The 19,909-nt window shown below is 50.7% G+C and overlaps 1 protein-coding gene across 1 annotated transcript in view; it reads left to right on the forward strand.

Annotated features, from left to right (window-relative positions):
- Positions 1–19,855, forward strand: part of LOC115409714 (prostatic spermine-binding protein-like) — a 95,914-nt gene extending 76,059 nt beyond the window's left edge. The window contains exons 3-5 of the mRNA XM_030120990.1: positions 4,577–4,641; positions 19,358–19,762; positions 19,818–19,855. Coding sequence (XP_029976850.1) covers positions 4,577–4,641; positions 19,358–19,762; positions 19,818–19,855 — 508 coding nt within the window. The remainder of the gene's footprint in view (positions 1–4,576; positions 4,642–19,357; positions 19,763–19,817) is intronic.
- Positions 19,856–19,909: the final 54 nt, after the last annotated feature.

Below are 19,909 nucleotides of genomic sequence, written 5' to 3' on the forward strand. Positions count from 1 at the left end.
GCTTTATGCTGATATTATATGATAGTATGAACCAGACTGACACGTTGAAGCTCTGTTGAAAAATGATTCATACATTGGAAATGAACGGAAACTCCGGACACCAGCTTTAAGGCAAACCAGCCAGTTCACAACTCCGCCTCAGTGACGGAGAGACTGGCTGACTGAAACCCTGCTGCTGAATACCGAGGCACAGAAGAGAGAAGGAAAAGAAAAAGGTTAGAGAGATAATAATTAGACAACGTGCCCAGTATACAATGTAGATATAAGACAGAAATAAGCACATCAAAGACACATCAACCAAAGCAAGGATTAACCCCCGATGCACACTGGATGCGGTCCGGCTGCGTTCCGGCTCCGGTCCGGACACCGCAGCTAATCCGTAGTCATTAAAATCAATGCTGTCATGCACACCGGCCGCGGTCCAACTCCGGTCCGGCTGCGGTCCGGCTCCAGTCCGGCTCCGGTCCGGCCGTGGTCCGGCTCCGGTCCGAATCCGGTCCGGCTCCGGTCCGACTCCAGTCCGGCCGCGGTCCAGCTCCGGTCCAAACGCGGCCCGGCTGTGGTCCGGCTCCGGAGCCTCTGCGGAGCTCCATCTCTTTCCACAAGGATCCTGTTGTTCCGGACCCGCAGCCCTACCGCGTCAATCCAGACAGAAGCAAGTCGGCGCCGGAAGGAAACGTGATACGTGTTCCAAAATAAGTGACTTCAAAATAAAATCTGTGTCGCGTTTTTGCCTTAATATTCTATTTTTTTACTTCTTCTGGTAGAAAACAGAACAAACAGTGAAGTAGTCATTATAGCTTTAGAAGAATGAACAGTTTTGTTCTTCGTCACTGCTGAGAAGTCACATGACTCCAAAATGAAAACAGCTCTGTGACCGGAGCAGCTCGGTGTTGCCAGATTGGGCGGGTTTCTGCCAAATCAAGCGTCTTTTTTGAACACGTCGGACGGGTTGATGAAATGATGATGTGTTTATGACGTGTTTGTTATTATAAAAATACGGTTTTAACCTGCATTTTCCTCCGCGATGGCAGTTTGGCTGCTTTCTATTGAGTAAAACGGGTTTCATATTGGCTACGTGGGATAACGACAGATCTGGCAACCTTCTCCAGCGGACTGCAGAGACACCGCAGGCGAAGAATCACAGTGCTGCGGTGTACCGGACCGGAGCCGGACTGCAGCCGGACCGGAGCCGGACTGCAGCCAGTGTGCTTCGGGGGTCAAAGAGGCCGATGAAACATGTCTAACATCCTGATCAGGATAACTAAATAAATTAATAAAATAGGGGAAGGAAAGAAAATAGTTATAGTATAACATATAACGTACAAATAACACAATTGCAAGCAAACCAAATCTCCCATAATACAGAGCGACATCTTCTTCTTCGGCAGTCCATCGATTTCGATGAGGACGAGAGAGGCGGAGAGGTGTTTGAAGGTTTGTCTCTTGCATGCACGTAGGTGAGCCATCAGAGCGGCTCTCGATCGACATGGTCGCCCACATTTGCCACAGGTGAAATCACTGGCACTGAAAACAGTGTGACGGCGATCATGAGCGGACAGATAATAATAATAATAATAATAAACTTTATTTGTATAGCACCTTTCGCAGATAAAATCACAAAGTGCTTCACAGTGCAAAAAACAAAAATAAAAACAATATCAAATAAACGTGATAAGAACAGACAGCCAATCAATCGCATCAGAAACGTCCAGTCAACTAAAAGCCCGATTAAATAAAAGTGTCTTCAGCTGCTTTTTAAAGGAGTCAATGGTATCAGCCACACGGAGGGACAGAGGCAGGGCGTTCCATAGTTTTGGAGCCACGGCCTGAAAGGACACATCTCCTCTAGTTTTAAAACGCGTTTTTGGTACCATGAGGAGGTTCTGGTCTGAGGAGCGGAGCGAGCGGCCAGGTGAGTACGTTTGAAGCAGATCACAAAGATACTTAGGAGCCTGATCATGCAAGGCTCTGAAAGTCAATACTAGGATTTTAAAATCGATCCGAAATTTAATAGGGAGCCAGTGAAGAGAAGACAGGACTGGCGTAATGTGTGACCATCTGCTGGACCCCGTTAAAAGTCTTGCTGCGGCATTTTGAACCAGCTGAAGACGGTTAAGAACATTTTTGTTAAAACATGAGAAGAGAGAGTTGCAATAATCTAAACGAGAAGAAATAAAAGCATGAATCACCAACTCCAGATCAGTGCCGGATAGAACTGGCTTCAGCTTTGCAATATTTCTCAAATGATAAAAGCAATTTTTGACCAAAAGTCTTGAATGGTTGTCCAGAGACAGGGACTGGTCAAACCAGACACCGAGGTTTCTGATGCTCGACTGGACAGAGGGGCCCAGAGAACCAAGGTGACTCTTAATAAAAGGGATTTTCTGCTCAGGGGCAATTATCAAAGATTCAGTCTTTTCTGAGTTTAACTGGAGACAGTTTTCAGAAAGCCAAGTCTTTATACTTGAGATACAGTCCATTAACTCAGACAATTTGTGCAACTCACTCTCTTTAAAAGAAATGTACAATTGAATGTCATCAGCATAGAGATGATAAGACACATGTTTAAAATGGCGAATGATTTTGCCAATGGGGCTGATGTACAATAAAAACAGAATTGGACCCAAGACTGACCCCTGAGGAACACCATACACCAAAGGAGTGGCTTCAGACAAAATGTTATTGGCACACACTGAGAATGTCCGATTGGTCAGGTACGAAGAGAACCACTCTAGAACCATTCCAGAGATTCCAAAGTCAGTGTTCAGCCTTTGTAACAGGAGTTTATGGTCCACTGTGTCAAAAGCTGCAGATAAATCCAGTAGAACCAGAACTGAATACTGACCAGAGTCTGCAGCCATCTGAATATCACTGGACACTTTTAGCAGAGCAGTCTCAGTGGAGTGCATCTTGCGAAAACCAGACTGAAATTTGTCCAACATTTCATTTAGATCCAGATAAGCAATGAGTTTCTCTGCAACAACTTTCTCTAAAACTTTGGAGAGAAAGGGCAATTTTGATATAGGCCGGTAATTTCCAGGCTCTGCTGGATCCAAATTTGGTTTCTTTAAAATAGGACTTATCGCAGCCTGTTTTAAAAAGTTTGGAACCAAACCAGTAGAAAGGGAGACATTTATGAGGTTCACAACATGTGGAGCAACAACGTCAATAACTTTGTAAAGCAAAGATGTCGGTAACACATCAAAAGGGCAGGAGGAGGGCTTCATTTTCCTCAGGATTTCCATGAAATCTTCCATTGACACATCAGGAAACAAGGACCAGGAGCAAGTGATAGAAGACATAGAAGTCATGTTCACATTTGACGGACTCACATTTTGTCTGATGTCTTCCACTTTTGCCACAAAGTATTTCAGAAACTTGTTGCAGTCATCAGTGGTGGAGATAGGCACAGTTGGAGATGAAGGTGATACAATTTTCTGAATTGTATCAAAAACAACCTTGGGGTTTCTCTTATTCGAATTCACAAGGTTAGCGAAATAGGTAGACCTAGCTTGTTTAATCATTTCATTTAGTGATAGAATCATCTCTTTTAAGTGTAATCTGTGAACCTCAAGATTTGTGGCTTTAAACAGCCGTTCTACCTTTCGACAAGATCTCCTGAATGAAGCTATCTCCTCATTTAGCCATGGCTGGGAATTTTTTGAAGACACAATTTTGCGCTTTACCGGCGCAACCATGTCCAGCACTGATTCACAGTGGACATTAAAACAATTCATGTAAGATTCTGCATCATTACACACATCATCAAAACAAGGCTGAAACATTTCAGAAAATCGATTAACAACAGATTGGTTTATGCAGCGCTTTTGACAAACCCTCTCTAGGGTGCACAACTCCACATTAATGGAAAGATTGAAATAGACACAAAAATGGTCAGACACAAGAACATCCACCACATTCAGACAGTCAATGTCCAAACCAAAGGAGAACACGAGATCCAACGTGTGGCCTTTGTTATGCGTTTGACCAAGAACATGTTGCTTAAAATGAAAAGAGTCAGTGAGTGCTAAGAACTCCGATGCAACAGGACAGCAGGAGTCATTTACATGGAGATTAAAATCCCCCAGAATCAGCACTCTGTCAAATTTGATTAACGAGGATAAAAAATCTGAAAATTCATTTAGAAACTCATGTGCAGGACCAGGGGGTCTGTAAATTACAACACAATAAAAACAGTTTAAATGACCAACCTTTGTCAACTGAAGCTCGAACGAATTGTAAATCCCCGGCTTCATTTGCCTGCACGGAAAGTAATCCTTGTGGATCAGCGCAAGACCGCCTCCTCGCCGAGCAATCCGCGGAGTCCCAAACACGGAGCAGTTTGGAGGACAAACTTCATTCAAATAGGCAAATTCCCGCTCTTTCTGCCAAGTCTCAGTCAGGGCCATGAAATCCAGGTCTTTGTCTGAGAATAAATCACTCAGAAAGTGCGTCTTGTTCGCAATGGAGCGTGCGTTTAGGAGAGCAAAGCGTATCGGCTGCGCGCGCTCAGCTGGAGATGTGCGCAGACCCGCACGGCTCTTCGAGGCAACCCGGGCGGTATCCTCCACAGTGACTGCCCGCAGGACTCGCTCACGCCGGTGCAGGAGCGGGTGCCGGGCGGGTTGAGCTGGAAAGGTACGATTAGTCTGCAGCCACAGAAGCGGGGAGCAAGATGCCGGTGGCGCGAGGGCCGCGTCCACACCGGGTTCGTGGACAGGGATCCTGCGTAAACAACGCAGATCACCAGCGGATCCGGACCAGGTGACCCAGGACATGCAACCCCTCAGCTTCCTCCGCCTGGACTGTACTCCAGCCCGCGAGCCCCTCTTTCTTCTCCTGGCACGACGCTTGGTTACCAGTAGGCACTCCAAAGATGACGCCTCACACTCAACAGGTGGAGGAAAGCGCTCCTCATATGCGGCCCAGGTAACACACGCTGTATTCATGTGCTCTTGAATGGCTAAAAGTGCTTGACGATCATAGCGGATGACGGCTGTGACACATATTATGGTTGACTGGCTTGATATAGCAATATATAATGCAGTATATGATGAAATCCAGACTAGTATCCGCCAGAGCAGGGAGGCAGCAGACGCAAAGCCGGACACAGGCGCCATCTTGCTCCTCCCCCGATGACCTTATTATTATCCTACCAACAGATAATCAGTTCTTCTTTTCTCTTCGACACTTTTGATGGTTTGGTGCAGAACAACACGCCAGTTGGACCGGTCTGAGGCTTGCTGCTCCCAAGTGTCGCTGTCAGTCTGGGTGGATTTCATGTGACGCTTAAGGACATCTTTATATCGAAGGTTCTGACCACCACGCATACGTTTCCCGTGCTGCAGCTCGCTGTAGAACACTTGCTTGGGGAGGCGGTCATCAGGCATCCTCGAGACATGTCCAGCCCAGCGTAGCTGAGCTGCAGCCAGCAAAGCTTCTACACTCACCACTCCTGCTCGTTCTAGTAATTTGACATCTGGGACACGGTCTTGCCACTTAATGTGCATGATGTGGCGTATGTGGCGAAGTTGGACACGTGTTAGTTGTTTGATGTGTCGGCGATAAAGGATCAAGTGATGGCAATACAGCTGTGTTGTAGATTTTGATCTTCGTACAGAGCTTGATGTCGTGTCGGGACCAGAGTCGCTGCTGTAGTGACCCAAAAGCCTCACAGGCAGCTTGAATTCTTCGGTCAATCTCCGCATCAGATTAATTCTTGTTGGTGACTGTGCTCCCTAGGTAGGTGAAAGTGGCCGTTGTTTTCAAGGCCACACCGTTCACCTCTACAGCTGGTTGCTCAGGCTGCTGGTGCGGTGGTGGTTGGTACAGAAGCTCAGTTTTGGAGGCATTTATTCGCAAGCCAAAGCATGTTGCTGCTTCAACATATAGGTTGGTAATCTCTTGTATATCTTGTAGATTTGTAGCAACCAAGGCAGAGTCGTCGGCATAGAGCAATTCTCTCACACAGATCAGTTTTGTCTTAGTGGCAGCTCGTAGCCGAGCAAGGTTGAAGAGACTACCATCTGATCGTGACTTGATGTACACTCCTTTTGTAGTTCTGCTACCCACATACTCCAGAACGGCAGCAACATATATTCCAAACAAGGTCGGTGCCAACACACACCCCTGCTTGATGCCGTGACATACCGGAAAAGAAGCACTGGTGTCCCCTCCAACAGAGACGACTGCAGACATGTTGTCGTGGAACTGTTTGACCATGCTTGTGAATTTGTCAGGACAGCCATAGACTTTGAGCACCTTCCACAGTGTAGCTCAATCAACTGTGTCAGATGCTTTAGAAAAGTCTATGAAGACAATGTACAGCTGTTGCTGTTGTTCAAAAGCCTTCTCTTGCAGTTGACGCAAAGTAAAGATCATGTCGGTTGTTGACCTACCAGCCCTGAAACCACATTGACTTTCAGGCAGGACACTCTCTGACACCTTCTTCAATCTGTTTAAGAGAACCTTTGCAAAGACTTTCCCAGCAATTGATAGAAGGGAAATCCCTCGGTGGTTACCACAGTCACTTCTGTTGCCCTTCTTCTTATAGATGGTAACTATCAGTGCATCCTTTAAGTCCTGAGGTAATTGTTCTTGTTCCCAGCAGAGATTGTACAAGTGCAACAGGTGATCTACAACCTGCTGGCCACCATGTTTCAGGACATCCGAGGGGATCCCATCTGAGCCAGGAGACTTTCCAGATCGAGTCTGTTTCAGTGCCTTTTCCACCTCAGCCGAAGTGATTGGTTCATCCAGTTCGTGTCTTGTGGGGTGAGCCGTCAGTGTAGATGTAGCATCTCCTCTTGCTGAGCCTTGCTGGTTTAGTAGCTCGTGGAAGTGTTCATGCCATCGGCTTGTTATGTCGGACAGATTTGTGAAGAGGCGACTCCCATCAGCTGACTGGACAGGCGTTAGAGTGTTTGTCCTTGGGCCATAAACAGACTTCAGAGCTGAGAACAGGCCGTGGAGTCACCAGCATCTGCAAGCGATTGCAGCTCATCAGCCTTCTTGTCCCACCACATGTTCTTCAGTCTCCTTATTTCATGCTGGAGTTGTGACCTAGTATTGGACAGCAGCTGCTTGCTACTTTCTGAGTTCTCACTCAGATCTTGGTTGTGAGCCTTTTGTTTCTCTAGAAGGAGAGGTTGAATCGTATCCTGATTTTCCAAGAACCAGTCCGGTGAGCTTCGGTTGGGGTGACCAAGAACTTCCGTTGCGGCATTCAGGATAGTGTCCTTCAGTGTGCTCCAAGTGGCATTCACATCCACTTGTGTCTGCATCGCTTCCAGAGGCTTGTGCAGCGATTGGCTAAGGGCATCCTGGTATTGAGTGGAATTTAGCTTCTTTACGTCCAGTTTCTTGGGAATGGTCAAGGCACATTTCCTTCTTGGAAGTTCCAGCTGTCGGTCAACTTTTCCGCGTATGAGGTAGTGGTCAGTGGAGCATTCTGCTCCTCTCATAGCCCTCGTAACTGCCACTTCTTTAAGATGGCTGCTTCGCACAGGGATATAGTCAAGCAGATAGAAATGCTTAGACCTGGGATGCATCCACAAGTAGTAGTGGTGGTCTGGCTGGTTGAAATATGTATTGGTGATGCTGAGGGACCGTTGGGCACAGAAGCTTAGAAGGAGAACACCATTTGAATTGATGCCACCTTTGCCAAACCTTCCAATCACACCATCATACGTACTGTAGTCACTACCCACTCTGGCATTAAAGTCTCCTAGTATGATAAGCCTGTCAGCTTTAGGGACGTCATCCACAGCTCTATTGAGCTCCTCATAGAAGGCTTCTTTGTCTTGAATGGAGTAGGTCCTGGTTGGAGCATAAACACAGATTAGCGTGAGAAAGTTCTTGTTGGCAAGTGGCACGTGCAGATTCATCAGTCTTTCTGACATGCCTTTTGGCAAGGACGGCAGCTTGGCAGCTAGTTTGTTAGAGACAGCAAATGCAATGCCGGCCTCTCTTCTCTCACCGGTTTTTCCACGCCAGAAAATGGTGTGAGATTCTTCACGAATCTGACCCTGTCCCTCAGTTCTTGTCTCCTGCAGTGCTGCAAAGTCGATCTTGTATCTTTGCAGCTCGTTGCAGATCAGGGCGGAACGTCTCTCAGATCTTGTATCATTGTCCAGCATGGTACGGACGTTCCAAGTACCAATGGACAGCTTCATCTTCTTAACTTTCTTCCTACCGCTAGAGTGGAGCCCCATTGGCCGTGGCATGCCAACCAGGGTTGGTTAGAGTGAGCTTTGTTTACCCCACCTTTTATAGGGGCTTCCTCGGATTGAGGCAGGCAGTGCTATCCCTAAACAGGGCTGCCCAGTCACCCACACAGCTGCCCCAGCCTACTGTCACTCCAGTTCAGCAAGGCTGTGACCATCATATGTGGGCCGCCTGTGTGCAGGAATCATGCTGGCAGCTCCCAGCGCCTCAAGCCTGCCACCGTCACACTTTCCCGTCGCCACAGGACTTGTTGCTTCCTCTCCTCCTTGCCTTGCACAGTAGCTGTAGGCCCGCGACGTCGTGCCCCCATCGTCGAGCCTCTCTGGACTTGTACAACCTGGACCAATGGTACACCGAAGTGTAACAGATCTGGGGAGTGTACAAGCTGCCCTGCAGTTGCCGCTAACTGGCCAGATGTGCCACCCGTTGACCTACAGTAGGCTCGTCCGAGTGCCATGGCTGAGTCGACCGCCGATGATGTAATCTGTCAAACACCCTCCTCAGTATCAGTCAGCCTGCTGCCACTGACTTCACCGTATCCCTGGTACGGGGCCCTAACCGGGTACTGTCAGCCGGAGCCAGCTGAGCCCGGGACTCATGTGGGCAGGGTCATCACTCCCTGAAGTGGCCAGGGGCCACCCATTACCCCAACAGAGGGACATACTTTAAGTCTGTGCACACGTTCTTGGAGTAAGAAAAACACAGTTCACGCTCCTACCTGTTTCCATGGTTACCATGTCATCTTTGAAGAAGCCTGCAAAACGGCTAGTCCACAGGGCAGCATACAGTGTCCCGTGTCCAGGGGGGCACAGCCTCGTCCAAACCAGCGTAGCAGAACAGGGACTACTGCAGCAGTCCTCACTCTCGATCCTTCACTCGCTCGTTGTAAAAAGCATGCGCGTCTTCCAGAGTCTCAAAGGTGAAGGTTTCCTCCTCATATGAAACTTGGAGGCGGGCAGGGAGGAGGAGCCTGAACTTCACTCCCTTTTGGTAGAGGGCTTGCTTGATTTTGTTAAAAGCAGCTCGTTGCTTTGCAGTGACGGCGCTAACATCAGGATACACTCGCAGCGCGGATTCGCGGTGTTTAAGGCTGTGTTGCCTGGCCCGGCGCAGCGCCTTCTCCCTCTCCTGGAAACCATGAAAGCATACCACACAAGGCCTGGTACCTCCCGGTCCCGGTTTAGCAGCTGGGGAGCGGTGAGCTCTCTCGAGCTCTAGGGGTTTGGAAAAGACGTCGGGGCCGAGGTTTTCCGTCAGCAGATCGGATATGAACTCGACTGGGTCCCAGCCCTTTTCACTGCCCTCAGGAATGTTAATAATCCAGAGATTGACTCTGCGGGACCTGTTTTCAAGATCGTCGAGGCGGTCGTGAAGGGACTTATTCTGGGCTTGCAGGATCTTCACAGTCTTTTCCGCGTTTGTTATGTGCTCAAAGTTCTCACCGGCCAGTGTTTCTGCAGCTGTCAGGCAGCCGTTAAAATCATTCACCGTGTCACGAAGAGCATCAACTGAGGTCTGCAGCAGCTTCACAGAGTCCTGGATTAATACTGACATGTCTTCACGGAGCGAAGCCCTTTGCTTCTCCAGTTCTGCAATTAGCTGAGTCGTTGATAAAACATCGGATGAATCATTGTTGGGACCTGAAAAGTTGCTAGCATCTGAGCTCGCAGCTGCCATTTTAGCAAGTTTGCTAGCAACAGTAGCCGCTCCGCCGCGAGTGACTGGTCAGCTCGAAACATTACTCGCTTTAGATTTATTTCTCAAACCAGTTCACGTTGTTACTGCAGTCCGTCACTTCCCAAAATCAGTTGTTGTGTTTGCAGGTGTGTATTAACAGTTCAGCTGGGAGACCTCTTCATGCCACCTACTCCTACATCGTCACCACCGGAAGTCTGAAGTTCTGCTTGATTTTTTAAACTCCAGTTTTGGAATGGAATTCGTCAGCGGAATTCATCAGGACAGTTTGGCTGCTGGCAACATGGTCAGCCAGTAGGAGGAGGGGGGGGTCCATTGAAGATGTGGACAACGGCAACATATGGGGAGATATATGATGACCACTCTGATACTGATCAGAGTCCAGCTAGCAGGCCTCACCGTCCACCGCCACGACCGGACCGAAGCCTCCGGTAGGAGCATGGGAGGGGGCTCTGTGTTTACGTGCTGGAGAACCGGTGCTGGGACAGCAGAATGACGGACGCCCACCGCTCCCCGGACCCAGAGGCCATGTCTGTGCACTGCCCACCCTTACATTTGTCACGGGAGCTAACGGTAGCCATTGTCACCGCAGTCTATATACCCCCCGAAGCTAACATCAGCATGGCACTCAGCCAGCTTCAGCTCATGATCTCAACAGAGGCTCATCCAGACGGCCAACACTTGGCGCCGGGGATTTTAATAAAGCACACCTCAAGACTGTTCTCCCCACATTCCACCAGCACGACAAGTGTGCAAGCAGGGGAGGAAACTCTCTGGACCATGTTTATTCCAATATGAAGCATGCATAGAGGGCAACCCCCCTCCCCCACCTCTCTCTGCTCCTCTTCCCGGCTGATATGGAATAATGCGTCGTCCCCGAGTTCTCAGGAACACAGTGCGGAGGCCGCCCTGTTTGGTCTGAAGTCACATGGTTTCAGGACTTTTCCCCTGAGAACCGACATGAGAAACAGCATCTGCTAATCTCATGAGATTTGTCCATATGGCCAGGCATACTCGGAAGTCATGCCAGAACTGGGCTGGATTCTCCCCAGAGCAGCAGCCTCGTTCTCGATCAGCTGATCTGCGTGTTTCCTCTACAATCCTGAACAAACTCTCCCTGTGCAAGCATCAACACCTTGACTCATCTTTGGCTCTGTATCACCAAAAACTCCACAACACCTTCCTACACACCGGGAAGGAGGCAACCCCCCCCCCCCCACCCTTTGGTTTTGTCTGCAGAGCAAACAGGTCAACAAAGGACGCCATTGCCATCACAGCGCCGAGCCACCTGGAGAACAGGAACAGCTACATGAGGAGGCTCTTCCTGGACTACAGCTCAGTATTCAACACCGTCATCCCAGACATCCTGGGATCCTGGATCCTGGATCCTGTCAGGTCTGAGGTGGACGTAAATCAGGAGGAGCTCTTTGGAAGAATAAAAACTGGAATTAATAGAAAAACGCTGTCTGGAGGATGATCACTGCAGCGGTGAGCAGCGTCACCTGGACGAACGACCCCGGCTGAGGTCTGAACAGATTATACTCCGTTAATTTAACCCTGATGTTACAGATAATGAGGCTGAGTTCAGCTCAGAGTTTTACTGTTTCGTTTAATGAAGTCTCAGAGTCAGTCGGCAGCGGCACCACGGCCTGGTCTGCTCCCCACAACGAGACGGTCCCAGCACCCAGCACCGGACCCGGGACCGAGCAGGACCCCGGACTGAGCAGGACCCCGGACCGAGCAGGACCCGGGACCAAACAGGACCCCGGACCGAGCAGGACCCGGGACTTGGTCCAGCGCCCGCCACCCGCTGCCGATGCTGCTTACAGTAAATGAAAGACAATTTATAGAAGTCTTAATAGAATGTTTGACTAAACGTCCTCTGTCTGTATTTAATCTCCCTTTAGTTCACGTTATTTCTAGGTTACTGGTGTCACATCACTGAGTAAATAAATCATTTGCTAAACTTTAGAGTTGATTTACTCAGTAGTGGTTCTCCAGGTCCTGTCTCCTCCGTTCAGCTGCTCTCGTGGCACCAGTGCATCAACAGTAACTCTATCGGCCAGGGCAATATTGTGTAAATCTGCACAGGCCAAAATAAAGTCACATCTTTTCAGGGCTGAACAACAGCGCCCCCTGCTGTGTCTGGAGCTGCTCTGCATCAGGGTGTGCGTCTTTTCACACTCTTAAAACTGCGCTCATCTTCGTGGCGGGATGGACCAGCGGAGTTACTGAAAGTTAAAGATCCTTTGTTGATCCTACAGGGGGAATATTATTAGATATCCTGTAAGGGCATTCTTTGATTTTTTTATTCTTTTACTTTTTAATCTGTACTGAATATGTGCACCTGGACATCTCCCTGGGGAGGTGTTCCGGCCATGTTCCACCGGGAGGAGACCCCGGGGAAGACCAAGGACACACTGGAGAGACTATGTCTCTGGCCTGGGAATGCCTTGGGATCCTCCCGGAAGAGCTGGAGGAAGTGTCTGGGGACAGGAAGTCTGGGGACAGGAAGTCTGGGCATCTCTGCTGGGACTGCTGCCCCCGCAACCCAGCAGAGATAAGCGGTTGAAGATGGATGATGGATGGATGCATGGATGGATGGATGGATGGATGGATATGTGCTGTTTCTGCTTTATGGCGTGTTTGAGATGTGCTTTATAATTATTTTCACACTCCGCCAGGATTTCTGCACTGCACTGCGACTGAAGCTTGTGTACATGATGTCAGACCTGTGGAGAGATCTCATCTTTCTGAACGATCGCGATCATACTGACAAATGCCAAACCCGTCTTTCATATGGTCGTACGATGGGCGTACGCCCGTATACTGCCGTATGACCGTTTGATCAATGAGGGCCAATGTGTCTCTCACACATCCCAGTCACTCTCGGCAACCAGAAAAGACACATAGTCCTCCGCATAATCGGAATTCACACAACCGGTCTCCCTCTCTGGAAGTGGTCCAGCCCACAGCCTTCGGTCTCTGGAACTGTCAGTCTGCAGTAATAAGACAGAAGTCATCAGTTCACATTCAGGTCCTCGCCCTGACGGAGACATGGATCCGCAAAGAAAGCTGAGCTCCACCCGCTGCTCTCTCTGCGTCTGATACGTTAAGCCACGCCCCTCGCTCTCGTGGTTGAGGAGGCGGTGCTGGCATTCTGGTCTGTCTCTGCACTGCGCCGGTCCAACAACAACACAACGTTTGAGTATCATGCTTTAACGGTCACTACTCCATCAGAGCAGATGTTCTGGCTGTGTATCGCTCACCAGGGGGCGATCTGGAGGCTCTGTCTCTGAAATGGACATGTTACCCTCTGTACACCACTGTTTGCCATGGAGACGTGAACATTCTCATGGACAGACCTCAGGCTCAGGACTTTCTGGACCTCATCTCCTCTTTTGGTCTTGTACAGGCTTCGCCCCCCCAACCCTCGCCCCCACCCCCCCCACCCCCACCCCCACCCCCCCCACCCCCACCCCCACCCCCCACCCCCCCCCCCCACCCCCACCCCCACCCCAACAGAGTTGGTGAAGTCCTGGACCTGGTTCTGACTCATAACTGCTCCATAGAGAGGGGACAGTTACTCCACTACACCTGTCAGACCAGGTCCTGGTAAAATTTGTGGCTGCCTTTCTGCCATCGCAGACACCGACACAGATGGTCTCCAAATCGAAAGTTCTTTTCCACAGACCAGTGTGTTTGTTTGTTTACCTTACTGACGGTTTCGACAGCTGTCAGCCATCTTCCTCAGAGTGTTGTCACATGATGTTGTTGTGACGTATCTTGTCAGCTGATTTATACAGGTTTTGGCGCTATTCTCCCACTAGTGGACACTAGTCCTCTGTCCTCCTGCTGCTGGACAGTCCTCTGTCCTCCTGCTGCTGGTCAGTCCTCTGTCCTCCTGCTGCTGGTCAGTCCTCTGTCCTCCTGCTGCTGGTCAGTCCTCTGTCCTCCTGCTGCTGGTCAGTCCTCTGTCCTCCTGCTGCTGGACAGTCCTCTGTCCTCCTGCTGGTGGTCTGTCCTCTGTCCTCCTGCTGCTGGTCAGTCCTCTGTCCTCCTGCTGCTGGACAGTCCTCTGTCCTCCTGCTGCTGGTCAGTCCTCTGTCCTCCTGCTGCTGGACTTGTCTGCTGAACCATCAGATCCTCCTCTCCACTCTCTGACCTCGGCCTCTCAGGTTCTGTCCTGTTGTGGTCCAGGTCCACCTCACAGGCAGATCCTTCAGAGTGTCATGGCGAGGGGAGGAGTCCAGGTCACATGGCCTATCAGAGGGGTCCCTCAGGGGTCGGTGCTTGGCCCCTTACTCTTCTCTCTGTACACCACCTCACCTGGTGCAGTGATTCACTCCCATGGCTTCTCCTACCACTGTATGCTGACGACACTCAGCTCTTCCTCTCTTTCCTCCTGACGACACTCAGCTCTTCCTCTCTTTTCCTCCTGACGACACTCAGCTCTTCCTCTCTTTTCCTCCTGACGACACTCAGCTCTTCCTCTCTTTCCTCCTGACGACACTCAGCTCTTCCTCTCTTTTCCTCCTGACGACACTCAGCTCTTCCTCTCTTTTCCTCCTGACGACACTCAGCTCTTCCTCTCTTTCCTCCTGACGACACTCAGCTCTTCCTCTCTTCCTCCTGACGACACTCAGCTCTTCCTCTCTTTTCACCTGACGACACTCAGCTCTTCCTCTCTTTTCACCTGACGACACTCAGCTCTTCCTCTCTTCCTCCTGACGACACTCAGCTCTTCCTCTCTTTTCACCTGACGACACTCAGCTCTTCCTCTCTTCCTCCTGACGACACTCAGCTCTTCCTCTCTTTCACCTGACGACACTCAGCTCTTCCTCTCTTTTCCTCCTGACGACACTCAGCTCTTCCTCTCTTTTCACCTGACGACACTCAGCTCTTCCTCTCTTTCCTCCTGACGACACTCAGCTCTTCCTCTCTTTTCCTCCTGACGACACTCAGCTCTTCCTCTCTTTCCTCCTGACGACACTCAGCTCTTCCTCTCTTTTCCTCCTGACGACACTCAGCTCTTCCTCTCTTTCCTCCTGACGACACTCAGCTCTTCCTCTCTTTCCTGCTGACGACACTCAGCTCTTCCTCTCTTTCCTCCTGACGACACTCAGCTCTTCCTCTCTTTTCCTCCTGACGACACTCAGCTCTTCCTCTCTTTCCTCCTGACGACACTCAGCTCTTCCTCTCTTTCCTCCTGACGACACTCAGCTCTTCCTCTCTTTCCTCCTGACGACACTCAGCTCTTCCTCTCTTTCCTCCTGACGACACTCAGCTCTTCCTCTCTTTTCCTCCTGACGACACTCAGCTCTTCCTCTCTTTCCTCCTGACGACACTCAGCTCTTCCTCTCTTTCCTCCTGACGACACTCGGCTCTTCCTCTCTTTTCCTCCTGACGACACTCAGCTCTTCCTCTCTTTCCTCCTGACGACACTCAGCTCTTCCTCTCTTTCCTCCTGACGACACTCAGCTCTTTCTCTCTTTTCCTCCTGACGACACTCAGCTCTTCCTCTCTTTTCCTCCTGACGACACTCAGCTCTTCCTCTCTTTCCTCCTGACGACACTCAGCTCTTCCTCTCTTTCCTCCTGACGACACTCAGCTCTTCCTCTCTTTCCTCCTGACGACACTCAGCTCTTCCTCTCTTTCCTCCTGACGACACTCAGCTCTTCCTCTCTTTCCTGCTGACGACACTCAGCTCTTCCTCTCTCTTCCTCCTGACGACACTCAGCTCTTCCTCTCTTTTTCTCCTGACGACACTCAGCTCTTCCTCTCTTTCCTGCTGATGACACTCAGCTCTTCCTCTCTTTCCTGCTGACGACACTCAGCTCTTCCTCTCTTTTCCTCCTGACGACACTCAGCTCTTCCTCTCTTTCCTGCTGACGACACTCAGCTCTTCCTCTCTTTCCTGCTGACGACACTCAGCTCTTCCTCTCTTTTCCTCCTGACGACACTCAGCTCTTCCTCTCTTTTCCTCCTGACGACACTCAGCTCTTCCTCTCTCTTTCCTCCTGATGACACTCAGCTCTTCCTCTCTTTTCCTCCTGACGACACTCAGCTCTTCCTCTCTTTTCCTCCTGACGACACTCAGCTCTTCCTCTCTTTCCTCCTGACGACACTCAGCTCTTCCTCTCTTTTCCTCCTGACGACACTCAGCCCTTCCTCTCTTTTCCTCCTGACGACACTCAGCTCTTCCTCTCTTTCCTCCTGACGACACTCAGCTCTTCCTCTCTTTTCACCTGACGACACTCAGCTCTTCCTCTCTTTTCACCTGACGACACTCAGCTCTTCCTCTCTTCCTCCTGACGACACTCAGCTCTTCCTCTCTTTTCACCTGACGACACTCAGCTCTTCCTCTCTTCCTCCTGACGACACTCAGCTCTTCCTCTCTTTTCACCTGACGACACTCAGCTCTTCCTCTCTTTTCCTCCTGACGACACTCAGCTCTTCCTCTCTTTTCACCTGACGACACTCAGCTCTTCCTCTCTTTCCTCCTGACGACACTCAGCTCTTCCTCTCTTTTCCTCCTGACGACACTCAGCTCTTCCTCTCTTTCCTCCTGACGACACTCAGCTCTTCCTCTCTTTTCCTCCTGACGACACTCAGCTCTTCCTCTCTTTCCTCCTGACGACACTCAGCTCTTCCTCTCTTTCCTGCTGACGACACTCAGCTCTTCCTCTCTTTCCTCCTGACGACACTCAGCTCTTCCTCTCTTTTCCTCCTGACGACACTCAGCTCTTCCTCTCTTTCCTCCTGACGACACTCAGCTCTTCCTCTCTTTCCTCCTGACGACACTCAGCTCTTCCTCTCTTTCCTCCTGACGACACTCAGCTCTTCCTCTCTTTCCTCCTGACGACACTCAGCTCTTCCTCTCTTTTCCTCCTGACGACACTCAGCTCTTCCTCTCTTTCCTCCTGACGACACTCAGCTCTTCCTCTCTTTCCTCCTGACGACACTCAGCTCTTCCTCTCTTTTCCTCCTGACGACACTCAGCTCTTCCTCTCTTTCCTCCTGACGACACTCAGCTCTTCCTCTCTTTCCTCCTGACGACACTCAGCTCTTTCTCTCTTTTCCTCCTGACGACACTCAGCTCTTCCTCTCTTTTCCTCCTGACGACACTCAGCTCTTCCTCTCTTTCCTCCTGACGACACTCAGCTCTTCCTCTCTTTCCTCCTGACGACACTCAGCTCTTCCTCTCTTTCCTCCTGACGACACTCAGCTCTTCCTCTCTTTCCTCCTGACGACACTCAGCTCTTCCTCTCTTTCCTGCTGACGACACTCAGCTCTTCCTCTCTCTTCCTCCTGACGACACTCAGCTCTTCCTCTCTTTTTCTCCTGACGACACTCAGCTCTTCCTCTCTTTCCTGCTGATGACACTCAGCTCTTCCTCTCTTTCCTGCTGACGACACTCAGCTCTTCCTCTCTTTTCCTCCTGACGACACTCAGCTCTTCCTCTCTTTCCTGCTGACGACACTCAGCTCTTCCTCTCTTTCCTGCTGACGACACTCAGCTCTTCCTCTCTTTTCCTCCTGACGACACTCAGCTCTTCCTCTCTTTTCCTCCTGACGACACTCAGCTCTTCCTCTCTCTTTCCTCCTGATGACACTCAGCTCTTCCTCTCTTTTCCTCCTGACGACACTCAGCTCTTCCTCTCTTTTCCTCCTGACGACACTCAGCTCTTCCTCTCTTTCCTCCTGACGACACTCAGCTCTTCCTCTCTTTTCCTCCTGACGACACTCAGCCCTTCCTCTCTTTTCCTCCTGACGACACTCAGCTCTTCCTCTCTTTCCTCCTGACGACACTCAGCTCTTCCTCTCTTTCCTCCTGACGACACTCAGCTCTTCCTCTCTTTTCCTCCTGACGACACTCAGCCCTTCCTCTCTTTTCCTCCTGACGACACTCAGCTCTTCCTCTCTTTTCCTCCTGACGACACTCAGCTCTTCCTCTCTTTCCTGCTGACGACACTCAGCTCTTCCTCTCTTTTCCTCCTGACGACACTCAGCTCTTCCTCTCTTTTCCTCCTGACGACACTCAGCTCTTCCTCTCTCTTTCCTCCTGATGACACTCAGCTCTTCCTCTCTTTTCCTCCTGACGACACTCAGCTCTTCCTCTCTTTTCCTCCTGACGACACTCAGCTCTTCCTCTCTTTCCTCCTGACGACACTCAGCTCTTCCTCTCTTTTCCTCCTGACGACACTCAGCCCTTCCTCTCTTTTCCTCCTGACGACACTCAGCTCTTCCTCTCTTTTCCTCCTGACGACACTCAGCTCTTTCTCTCTCTTTCCTCCTGACGACACTCAGCTCTTCCTCTCTTTCCTCCTGACGACACTCAGCTCTTCCTCTCTTTTTCTCCTGACGACACTCAGCTCTTCCTCTCTCTTCCTCCTGACGACACGACAGTCTCAGCTGATCAGCAGGTCTGGCTGATCTCTCCACCTGGATGAAGGAACGCCACCTTCAGCTACATCTGTCTCAGACTGAACTCATGGTCTGTCCAGCTGTCCATCTGTCCTCAGATCAGTGTCCAACTCCACTCCAGCCTACTTGTGCCACAAACTCAGCCAGAAACCTGGAGGTCATGATGGATGACCTGCTGACCTTTAAGGTTCATGTGGCCTCAGCTTCTCAGCCTCCATGTTGTCGTTATGAAAATCAGACCCCTCCTGACCCAACAGGCCCCCCAGCTCCTGGTCCAGGCTCTGGTGGTCCAGGCTCTGGTGGTCTCTCTTCTGGCGAGACTCCCTGCAGGTCCAGAGGATCCAGAAGGCAGCAGCAGGTCTGGTCTTCACCCGGTCCAGCAGAGCTCAGGTCCTCCCCTGTTCCTCTCCTTCACTGGCTTCTAGTTGCAGCCAGAATCAAATCAAAACTCTCCTCCTGGCTTCCAGAACCTCTACCTGGACTCCCTGATCCAGGTCTGCTCTCTACCTGGAGCTTCCAGTCCAGCTCAGCTCTGAACCTCCAGCCAGACTCTGCTCCTCTGTTGTTCCCAGATGGCTGGTTCTGCCGAGCCCCGTTCTACTTTAAGCGACAACTGAAGACTCAGCTGTTTAGAGAACACCTGGGCTCTTAATCTGACTCCACCTTAGGGGGAGAACAGGTCAGGTGGTCCAAAACCCAGCACTAAAGTACCACTGACTTAGTTCAAAAAAACAAAAACAAAAGTTGACCTCTGCCCCTTTAGCTGTGCCTTTGTCCCTCCATCCCAGGCTTGTCAGGCTTTGTTCGTTGTGGGTTGTGGTTCACACGACCAGTTAGAATTCCATCTTGAGTTATGTTTGGAAATGATGTCCCTTTTTGATTCAAGCCCTGCTGAAGCTCCTGATGCTGCTATTTTAATGTGAATGCCGTTTCCTCTGCTGCTCACTGGCATCAGGCTAGGATGACTTCTGTGTTGTTTTGATTTTTCTGGAAACGTTAACCCACAGAGACCGAGGAATCTGCGGCCCAGCAGCCTGACGGCGTCTCCTCCTCCGTGTCCGACGCCCAACACAACAAGGACGACGAGGCCGAGTCGCTTCAGCCGGACCGCAGCGGACCGGAGGACTCCGTGGGTCACGACGACGAGGACGAGTCCGCCCAGGTCCAGAAAGCAGAGGCTGAGTTCATAGAAACCGCTGGAGATGACAGGAGTCCAGAAACTGGAGTGGAAGCTCGGGACGAAGATGAGGATGACGATGAAGGAGGCTTCACAGGAGAGCTCGGGGAGTCCAGTGAAAACGACGGCGTTCTCTCGCGTGAAGACGCCGAGGACCTTGTCACTGACAACGACGACTCCGACCAAGACAACAGCCGGTCTGACCACAGCTCCGAGGCTCCGGCTGTGATCGGAGGTGAGGTAGAGGAAGATGAAGGCTCCAGAGGAGACCACCACGACTCTGGTGAAAGCAAGGACCTCTCAGACCCTGAAGCTGAGCCGCCGGTGATCACCGGGACAGACGAGTCCACCGAGGGGGAGGCAGCTGAGGAGCAGGAGGAGG

This window comes from Salarias fasciatus, chromosome 22 (genome assembly GCF_902148845.1).
Source record: "Salarias fasciatus chromosome 22, fSalaFa1.1, whole genome shotgun sequence".
NCBI classification, from domain to species: domain Eukaryota; kingdom Metazoa; phylum Chordata; class Actinopteri; order Blenniiformes; family Blenniidae; genus Salarias; species Salarias fasciatus.